We start from the raw sequence: 11,489 nt of genomic DNA on the forward strand, positions 1-11,489 counted from the left end.
GCACATGACGCCGTCTCTTTCTATTTCAGACTTTGTCATACACTCTTACACACACACACACACACACACACACACACGTACAAAGAAAATAACCAGATGCTGGTACCCCCACAGCAACCTCCTCCCCTCCATCAGCAGCTTCTCCCACAGCAGCAGGTAAGCAGACATCCTCCTCCAGCAGCGTTCTGTCAGAGGTGAAACACTGGAGTGTTTAAGCCCTGGACACGGGCCAAACACACACACACACACACACACACATGCAGAGTCATCAAGAGGGCCAGACCTGCAGCGGTGTTGGCGGAAGATTTTGTAGAAACGCCGTGGGTGTGTTCATGTGTGTGTCTTCCTTGCTGTGTCGACAGTCACAACATTCTTTGAATGAGTGGGTGAAGACGGGCCTGAAGAAATTAGATTTGTGTACACAGCACGTGACGGCAAACAGACTGGATGCGTCCTGGAATCTGTCAGATGCAGACAGAAAATATGTGCGTCTGTGTAACTGCTTGCATTTTTGTACTTCTAATCAGCAGCAAATGTCCTCAAAATGAGAAAACGTCGTCATTTCTTTCTTTTTAAAGGGATTTTAGTAAGAGTTATGACTCAGGAGTTCACTTCAGGTGAGAATTACAGCCACACTTGGTAATGATGTAAGCCTTCGGGGCATCACAATGCAGGATGGAGGAGAGCGTCCCATTCCATCATGACTGATCTTATTTGTCTGGATTAGATTCTGGTAATCAATCCCTCATCAACAGCAGTAATAAATCACAACTGCTAAACTGCTCCATTCAGAGGCAGCTGGACTCACCCACAATGCATTAGATCCTTGTCTCTCCCATGAACCTTACAAGCTGAACTAAAGACGTGCTTGATCTGGGTGCAGCGTGCTGTAAATGCACGCTTACATCAGGACAACCTCTGTGCAAAGCTGCCTTTAGCTCTGTAATGACATGCCGTGTACGTGGTTAAAAGTAACAGCCCTGACATCTGGCGAAATTGAGCAGCAGTCGAACTTGAACTCTGATGAGAAGTTTGAAATTAGAGTCAGACCTTCAATTCAAGCAGCCAATCAGAAAAGAACTCATGTTAGCCTTGCAGTGGCAAATATGAGTGAAGAGCTATCAAGAATGTCTCACAGGCTGTCTCTTAGTCTCTAACGTGGAGAGAAGCACAGACGTGTCAACATGCCATTGACAAAATGGTCATAACTGCAGTTACATTTGATTTAATTTTATATGTGGACTAAAACATGACACAACAAAAGTAGTTTTTGGGCCATTGTTTGTTGTCACTGCAAGACTACCAGAGGAACAGCCATCTTGGATTAATCATGTCGAAATTAGGAGAAGTTTTCTTGTTTCTTCCCTTTCTGCCAGCATTTTGTGTCTTGCAGCAAGCAAGTCATTATTTTTTTCACAACTTTATTTCACAGTTACAATGAATACAAGTATGAATAAGGTTAAAAAGAAAAAAAATAAAGTTCAATGATAGTTACTTGAACTGTTTTAGTTGGAGAACGTTTTTTAAGCCTTCTGTCATGAAAGGCTTATCATTTTTAATCTGTGATGAATTAACTAGTCAGCACGTTATGGTAACACAAACAAAAGTCATTTCATACATTGATAACAATAAAACTAGAAAGATCTTGTCAAAACAGATGCTAAATAAATGCAGATACAGTTTTTCATTTTCATCAGATTCAAGTTTTATCATGTCATGTTTAACTGGGTGATAATCTTACTTGAGCTAACTCGAATGGGGATAAACTTGAGTTATTTGTGCACAGTGATATCTTATGGGGTGAAGTCTTTTTGCAGCACGTGACGATGTAGGTACACGTTCTGACCACAAGGAAAAGTGGCTTCAAGGCCTGGCTCAGCTTGTTCTTGTTCTCAACGATGAGGCCAGCCGCTGTCTTTGCAGAGGAAGTTATGTTCAAGCCAACCACATTAAATACTCCTCCTCTTCCTCTTCGTTGTTTTACCAGCAAACTAAAAACCACACCGCCATCCACTGTATCTGAGTATCATCATGCCATTCAATGACGGGTGCACTGTCTTGAGTGAGTGAGAACGGGATGTGAAAATCATTATGTGGTGGCCAATGTTGCTATCAAAGAAATGAATGTGTGGGACACACTGGTTAAGCAGTTACAGTATTGGTGGTTTGAAATTCAAAATTATATAAAATTTGATATTGGTCCAACTAGTTTGCCTTATAATACCAACACAGCTAAGCTAACACAGCTAAGTGATTCTACTCATACAAATTATTTCAAGATTAAACCACAACAGTAAGATAAAAACAAACGAATGTGCTAACAATCTAACATTTACAAAGTTTTTGCCAATTTACCAATAAAGTGTACGAACATTTCAGTTGTACATCAAACTCCAGCACAAACTGTCTTCTCTTAATCCCAAATGTCCACTAAAATCACTTTCAGTGACATATTCAGTCCAAGACATATGGTATTTCATGATTAAATGGTAACCTAATGGCAGACAAAGACATTTTCCTCTGTATGAGAGCTCCTGAGATGGCAGCCTTTTGATTGACAGCTTATTTGAGTAGATTGGAGCTTCTACACCCACCCACAGAACACACAAAAGCCAATTAGTGATGAGCCACTTAAATGACAGTCCCCAGGTGACTGATGCATCATGCAGCCAATAAGATTTCAAATCTAGTAACATATAGTTTGTATCAGTTTTACATTTTGAAATTATGCAAATCTATGTGGCTTTATGCATTTTTTGTTGTTGTTCCACCTTTCATATGCATTTCATATGCATAAAGTTAATGTTAATAAAGATGGAGGAATTACAATGAGTTTTTGCACCTGTTACTCTCTAGAAGGGATGTTCTGAAGCCAGGCGCCTGAATATTTCCTCAGTTTAGTGTTCACTTTCAGTGATACTGTTATCTAAGCTAAACTTGGACCAAGTAAGTCTAAATGGTGCGGACCCATTGTGTTTTCTAGTTAATAGCTGCAGTTACAGGTCATCTACATGGTGGTTCAACAATTGTTTGAATTCATGGGTTAGACTGGGAAAGGCAATTTCAGATATACAGCAACAACAGGTAAAACGGGGCTCTTTGGAATGTCATTCTAGTTGGTGATTTAATACGTATGGCAATTTCCATCAACTGGGGCAGAGTCATCTCTTGAAATTCTTAGTAATACTGGAACCATTGGGTTCCTGATTTCAGAAGTAAATAAAATCAGCATTCTCAATTCTATCCTGCCATTCTTCCAGCTGAGTTCACAACTGCAGCCATTAGATTTTATCAGCTGCAGCTGACTAGATAATGAAGCTGACATTAGCTCCATGAATCAGTTTAAAACGCTGTTGCCAGTTGACTTATTAATGTTTCCGGCTGACTTGTTTTAAAAATGCACTTGATGGCTGCATCTACGTCCCACTGAAGCACTGGGGTTAACAAGTCCTCGCCAGGAGTTATTTTAGGGAAAATTATAGGTGCAAAGCTTTATTGGGCGACTGCCAGTTGATGGAGATATTTAGCTAGTGGGCTATCAGGCTAAACAAGTCATGGACCAGACTTTGTTCGTAATGGAGAGAATAAATTGATATCAATCTTTTTATCTGACCATCTGACGTAGAGTACATTGGACTGTTCACTTCAGGTTCAGAGTAGACACGATGCAGTAAACGAGGATATTCACAAGTGTAAGGCATTGTGCAGTGTGTATTGTGTATCAGGATGACATAGTGTAAAGCTCTTTTGCTGTGGCACTGGGACATGCTATTTGGGTAAGTATTATTTATACGGACCTTTGTGGGGGGTTTTTTGTGTGTTTAAGTGTTTTTTAAGTGTTTCGTGTCAGGCGAATTTTGAGCAGAGCCATCTGTTCCCGCTTCCTCCACCAGCCCTCCCTCCCTCGCTCCTGTCTAGTTAACACTCAGCCATTCGTTACCTCAGAGACAAGTTAGCCAACACATTCATGATGAGAGGGAGAATTAGCAGCCAATTACACTCAGACAGAGAGAGCTTTGGATGTGGTGTGTGGATGAAGGTTATTAAACTACAGTTTAATGTTGTGTTTCACTGAAAAAGAGATGTTTATATTCCAGAGCTCTGTGTAAGATCATTTCCTCCCGTCTCCTCTTCATCATCTTCCCCTGCTCTACTCCTTTCTGGTCTTTTTTCTCCTTTTGTTGCACTTGTCAGGTCTAAGAAGGTCTTTCAAAAGTCAGTTCTGCTTCTGATAGATGTAACGCCGCAGTGGTTCAACAAACAGCCAGTCCGTGATAGCGTTTCCAGCCCTTGAACTAATGAAGGTTTCTCCACATTTCAGTCTAACCCACAGGGCGACCTTTGCTCTCAGAGCAGTGGAGATCAGCAGATGGTCTCTTGGCAACCGCAAAATGTAGTAAAGGGGGCAAACAAATGCACTGAATTTGATTTACTCAGTGAACCAATGCTTCACTGTCACTAAATCTTTCTCAGTTATTTTCACAGCTCTATTGTTTAAATCGTTCATGTGAGCATACAGTAGTGAGGATAAGCATGTGTCAGAAGGAGATTATTGCTGCCGGTGCTTCACACTAGGGTGTGAAATTAAAATATTTTGGATATTAATTCAGTGAAGTTAAGAGACGTCAGCAGCGAGTTGAATGTTAACTTAAGTGACGATGCTAATATGCTGATGTTCGGCATGATGTTTAGCAACTATTTTAATGCGTCAGCAGACACCAAGCACAGCTGAGGCTGATAGGAATGTCATCAGTTTTGCAAGTATTTGCCCATAAAGTGTTGGACGGATGATGGTGTGCGATGAAAACTCAGAAGAACACCAAAGTCATTACAGTTTATTCTCTTGAGGTAAAGAATGTGCGCACCATTAATGGTTAACTGGTTCAATGGTTTACGAGATATTCAGCTGAAAACCACTAGCCACTTAAGTCATTATATTTTTATTATTTCAAGTAATAAAAAGTTGCCAGTGGTGCTGCAGATTTAAACAAAAATAAATAAATAAATAAATTAAGTTAGCTGGTGAGAAATATCTGAAATAATATCTTAAGTTTATTTGGTGCCATATTTTGGGTCAACAAGTTCTATACATTCATGTATCATAAAAACTTTGCCTCTGGTAATTTAATTTAAAAAAAATAGTGTGGATATATATAGAGCCTTTCACAAGAGCCAAGTATTCTTTACACAGTAGAATAAACACTACAGACAAACATACAAATAAAACACGTCCCAAAGATGTGTGTCCCCCGGGGATGCACAGTGAAGAGCGGTTGTAGGCTGTAGTGAACAGGTGGTGCTTGAGGAGTTTTTCAAACATGTCCAGACATGTAGTGTTGTCCATGAGAGCAATCCAGAGGGTTTGGGTGGAGACTCTGAAGCCTCTGAGGGTAATGGAGTCTGGTGTGGAGAATAAAGAGCAGGCCAGTGTCTGAGGACTGGAGGTTCTGGCAGGTGTGTTTGGGTGAAGGAGTCCAGAGAGGTGCTGAGGGGCGAGGGCATTGGGACCTACTATCACCTTTTTGCTCATTTGGTTTTAGTTTTGATATAAGTTTTGGCGTTTGGGCCCAATCCCAACTCACCTTTTGCCCCAACAACATACCCCTAGCCTCCAGTTCCAGTTGCTGGTACAGAAAAGTAGGGCAAAGACTGAGTGCTACAAACTCCAAAATGTAGATTTTCAGAAGCAAAATTCAAATTAAGGATTTTGAGAACTCTGTTCTGTCCTTTTCTTTATAACAACCTATTGTCTCATGCGCTAACTAGCCAGCTTGCTAACTTTAAATTGTTATGGCTCATTTGTGCAGGACAGTCACATTTGATGGCATTTGAAGCCCCAAATTGAACTCCGGCATTGCAGTTGGTTGACTTGGTACTGCTCCAGCAATATCAGTGCAGACTGGCGGCAGTATAGTAACACACGCTGCTAATGTTAGCACATGAAACACCACTCGTGGCCATGTAATGGTGCATTGTTCTTATTCATTCAGTGACTTCAATGCTAGCATGAAGATGTGAACGACTTGCAAATGAAATGGCAAATGGCTTTGTGATAATACCAAGACTGACACAGTAACGCAGGAGAAATCACCACGGCAGAAGACGACATATTGGAAATGTTGGAGATATCTGGTTGTATACGCTATCACTGGCAACTGACGATGTACAGACCCTTGAAGGATTGTCCTATTTCAACCTATGTATCTTCATCTGTCTCCTCCTCCTCCTCTTCCTTTCCCCAGGTCGTGGGATCAGTTCCATGACTGCGCCAACATGGCGATGGCTGGCTGTCCAGACGAGGCGGCAGCTGTCTGGGAATCTCTCCGCCAGGAATCCAAGAAGATGCAGTTCTCAGGAAACCTCTACGACATGTGCTCCAACCGCAACAACCACCCAGTGGCCTCGGTTTCCCCGCGTGGCTCATCCAACCAGGAAGAGATCAACCAGGAGTCTCTAAGAGGGCGCGCTGATCATCTGGCAGGCTGCCTCCACCTTCTCGTGCTACTGTCTCCTCTGCTGCTGCTGCTGTTTTGGATATAACTACCCCAAAAGAAATGGAACTGGTGTGAATAGATATAAACTCTGTGTTTTTTTTTTGTTTTTTTTTTCTTTTCTCTCCACATGTCCATAGACTTTCCACAGTTCTCTTTCCTATACTCTGCCAGAGGTTGAGTATTTCTAAACTGCATGTCAGAGACCCAGCAGTCTTTTTGATAATCTATCTTTAAACTGCCTGTGTCTTTTAATGCATATTCTGCCTTTCAGTCAGTCTCTCAGACACACACAAGAAACACAACTGCGATCCAAACAGACCTGTAAACACATACATAGTTAAACAGATGCATACAGCAGCCATGTGCCATCTGTCTGTATCTCCTATCCCCCTACATTACATTATCCGCTGGTTCCAGGGGGGAGTCGGTCTTTATGAGAGAACTAAGAGAGAAACGGTGAGGTCCAACCTTATAAACCTGAAAACTGTGATAAAAAAGCCCAATGTCACAACTAGCTTAGTACAATCACGTCTCAGCTTTACAGTGTGAAGCACTGGATACGTAAAGCATACCTGGTTTGCAAGATATCTTTAAATCTGTCTCAGTGGGTGCGCTGTGCTGCAGTAAGTCCACAACTGGCTTAACGTTAATTTCTCTTTTCAGCTTGTTCTCCGAGCGCAGCCTATGTCGAAGCCCGTCGCTTCAATGTCCAAACATGTCAGCTAAGACCTAAAACTTTAAGAATAGTTTTTATTGTATAGTAAATTCGACCTGTCTGCTTCAGTTTGTGGATAGTTTAATTTGCTGAACTCGGAGAGATTTGTATCCATTCTTTCTCATATTCTCTTTTTCAAATCAAATCCCACATTAGATGAAATCCCTCTCAAAATTATGCTCTACATGTATCTCCCATCTCAGTCAGGACTTTTTCACATTGCCGAAGCTTAAGATGCTCCTATGATATTTAGCTCCTGTACCTTTAAGGCCCTACTCCAGAATACTGAATAAAAGTGTCCTCTGAATGGTCAGCGCACACATGCCTGAATCACCTCTGTAAATGACAAAAGAGCAGCTGTGCTAAATCAGTTCTTACATGCCAAGCATAAATTATGCAACTCTGTGATGTAGTGTGATGTCACAAAGTCACGGAGGGACTGCTGGCGAGGCGTTTCAGGAGCTGTGTTTTCTGTGGGAGAGAGGAGCTTCTGTTGTTACTGACTATGACCTATTTAACTTTCAACATTGTTTACATGCACAAGGACATAATCAACACAGAAGGAGAGGAAAAATATGAAAAAGAAGAATAGAGCTTCTTTAAACAGCTTGAACAAATCATCCACAAGGTTGTCTAGGCCAGAGAGAGTGCCAGGGTGAGGGTCTCATTTTTTACACCATGTTACCATCTGCTCACATATGAACAGTAATAAACAATATCTATAAATTGATCCAATATTGCAACATAGAGCAAGAGGAACGTTAAATAATAATGGCTCTTCAAGAACTTTGAAGAAAGCTAAAATGCATTGTGTAAGTGGCAATCAACTTAGATAACTGTGCTTAACTTAATATTATTTATCTTGAGTCACTCTAGAAACCTTTAACCTCTAAGATACAACAAAAAATGATGACCAGAAAGTTTTAGGCTACAGACCCTTTAACACTCTATATAAGAACTAGTCTGATGAATACGCTCCTTAACCTCTAAATTAAGAGACGCACCTGGAACAGGTAAAAGGAGTGTTACTTCAGTTATGAGGCAAAAATTAACAAAAATAAACTAATGTATTGTATCACAGGTTTTCCTATTAAACCTCACATTTTGCAACCAATTAAGTAGCTTTCCTGTGCTTTTCTTTTTAGTTTTAAGTGACCAAAACCACACTATGTACTAGTCGATAATCATGCTACGATAACTTGAAGAAAAGATGCGTCAGAAATACAATCGCTGCAGGTCGATGCTTGTGAATGTAGACACCGAAAACTTAAGCAAGAGCACAAAACCAAACGGAGCAGTACCTGTTTTCCAAAGTGATCAAGTCCTTCAGAGAAGATCAGCAGCCCATATGTATCTGTCAGCAGGGGGGAATATTCACAGAGCTTAGTGGTTACCCAGCACCACTAGATGAATTCTGAGCCTGGGGTGCCTCCGTTAGCATAGTTTAAATTCAATATATTAAATTATGTTTGCATTTTAGCAGATAAGCTAAACCCTAAAGTACATGCAATTAACAAACTGCACATAGTAGTAGAACGTGAAGCTGCTGCGGTTCCAATAATCGAAATTTCATGTTTGCAACAAAGTTCTAGTGAAACTTTGTAAATTCAGAGGGATAGCATTAGCCTGCTTATCCCCTTTCTTGACTCTAGGCCTATTTCATTCATTCACGATTGGTTGCTTAGTTGGCAAAGAAATGAGTCAGTTATCACAAACAAATCCAAACTGTCTCTGTACACCTTCGGACCTCCACACAAACACATTCACCTGTTAGTCCTTCTTGCTCTCTTTTCTTGCATCTCACACATGCTCTCTCTCTGCATGTCCCTGTGTGTTGGTTGACTTGACAAGCAAAGGCCTTTGACTCAGATCACTTCTCCAAAAAGAAACTCAATCACATTAGTAACAATCACCAGAAATGAAGTAGATATGACTCTTTAACATTCTTGAATCTTTTTGGGTTTTTTTTTTTTTTACAATTTTTGCCAATTTCTTATCCATGAACTCGTGAACGTTTTACAACACAATGACAAATGTACTCCAACCGCTCTTTTTAAACCAATGCCGTTTATTTATCTATTTATTGTGGACAACTCTTTATCCATGCATATTTTTCGCTGGGCCATTCCAAGTTCAATCTCAAGGTTTTCAATTCTTCATTCAAGGATTCTACACAGAATCCTGGCTCAATACAGTGTACAAATACTCGTCATTTGGAGGGTCACTACAGAATGCTCAAGGCCCTGAAACACAAAAAAATTCTGCAAATAGAGGAATCGCTGAGAGCTCAAAAAGTGGTACATATAATTTCTACATACTGCATATTTGCTTTAGGTGTACTGATTTGTCTATGAATGCTTTGGGACGCAGAAAAATGCTTCCGGATGGTACGAAAAACTAGATCGTCTTTTAGCTGCTCTTGAGAAAAAAAATAAAAAATAAAAAATCATCCATGGGAATTGAAATATCAATGTCATCCATCTGGGAATAATGGCTCCTGCAATTTGTCTTCATACTGAACGTGTAGGCTACTGTTGCCCCATAGGATCATATAGGACCTCGAAAACTGAATAAATTAGGGATGATGAAAGAAACATTTGCATACAGTCTCAACTGCAGTTGTGGAAACGAACTCCGAAGCCCTCTAAAATCTAAAATTAGACTTCATATAAAACCAGAAGATATATATGAATGATTTAGATACGACTGATATATTTGCCAAGAGAAAAAAATTATAACAAATAGAGTCAGATTAAAAAAAAAATAAGATAAAATAAAACATACATTTTATTTTATGTGATAAAATGAACAGAAATGACATGAATTTCTTATTAACCAAAAACAGCATGACAGCTTCACCACTTGTGAGCTGAAGCGAAGTGTTCTGGAGTAGTTTTTATCTGGTGCTTGCCCAGGTATGAAATCCTCCGGGGGCTTCTTCTTGGCATCCTGCGCCGCAGCCCTACAGTGTGGGACCAATATGTTCTCCACTCACACTCACGATCCTCTCGCGTGCCAAGTGTATTTCATGCTCCAGGAGTCGTAGTTCGGCCCTGCAGGCCTGCTGAAGCTGCTTGTTATTCTAAGTGGCTGTGGGTAACAGTTGTTTCTGTCTGGCCCGGGATCAGGAATACGATCAGATTAGAGACAGACGGACAGAGGGAGGGATGAGTACACCTGGAAAACAAACACAGGTCTGCCTATTGAAGACTGAATCCACCTGTCTCGCAAGCGAGCGTGTCTTACACAGAGGGCTTTAGTTTGCAGGTTTACGTTTCTTTCTTCACCAAAATGAAATCAAAGCAGGGCCGACATTTAAGACTCACTCTCGAATGTGGTAAGGTGCGAAAAACATTTCTCAAAGGCTGCAACGTTAATGCACACTTCAAGAGAGGAAGAGGTAGATAAAAGTAGATTAGACAAAGACATTGATGCAGAACCTCGTTTCACCTCAACAGCTGACTGAACCTCTCTACCTTGCCAGCAGCAAGTTCATTAAGCACACCTTCAGGGCTGCATTCAACAGATACATATGAGACTGTTATGATGAACAATAGTGACAGTTCTATTGATCCTATTTGGCTTGTGACCTCAATTTCCAAAATAGACTTCTGGTTGAAATATTTTGTTATTCCTGTCACATGAAAGAAAATAAACCTTGGACCAATGTTACATCTTGACACTGGATTTCATCCACTGGAATGTGTAGAGAATAAACCCAGTAGCGATTGGACCCCAGTCGTTGAATACACTGCGAGGAAGCGTAAGGCCAAAGTGCTTGAGCAGAAATAAAGAGAGCACTCTTTCAAAAGGAAAAAAAAAACTCTAATCAGCCCAAAGCTATTTTTTTTTTAACACATAAGGGACTTAGCCCAGAGTTATGCTTGGATGGTTTAAAGAGGTGGCTGCAGTTCTGAACTTTAATTAAACTGACAGAATTAGCAATTAGAGGCCTCAATGGCTGATTCACCAAGGTGCGGCAATTTGAAAACCATCTCCACGGAGTTCGTATAAGATGTTGTCACTGGAGTATTAATCTTAGTAAACCATAAACTTGAGGCCTCACAGGAAAATCACATTGGATGTGACTGTGTAAATATAGTGAGTTAAGTCATCATGGCCACAGCGATAGCTTTGTTTTATGGGAAAATAACTGCTTCAGATTGGATTTTAAAGCGTGTTTTTGCGCAGAGGTGCCCTAAAACATGAAAAAAGCTCACAACATCTCTTTTATGAGAAAATATCTTTCATGTACGGCAGGTGGACAAATGCGATTTCAG

The 11,489-nt window shown here is 40.6% G+C and overlaps 1 protein-coding gene across 1 annotated transcript in view; it reads left to right on the forward strand.

Moving 5' to 3' along the window:
- Positions 1-10,889, forward strand: part of nrn1la (neuritin 1-like a) — an 88,218-nt gene extending 77,329 nt beyond the window's left edge. Inside the window, exon 3 of the mRNA XM_037105827.1 lies at positions 6,243-10,889. Coding sequence (XP_036961722.1) covers positions 6,243-6,540 — 298 coding nt within the window. The 3' untranslated portion in view covers positions 6,541-10,889. The remainder of the gene's footprint in view (positions 1-6,242) is intronic.
- Positions 10,890-11,489: the final 600 nt, after the last annotated feature.

Source organism: Acanthopagrus latus, chromosome 8 (genome assembly GCF_904848185.1).
Source record: "Acanthopagrus latus isolate v.2019 chromosome 8, fAcaLat1.1, whole genome shotgun sequence".
Classification (NCBI taxonomy): Eukaryota; Metazoa; Chordata; class Actinopteri; order Spariformes; family Sparidae; genus Acanthopagrus; species Acanthopagrus latus.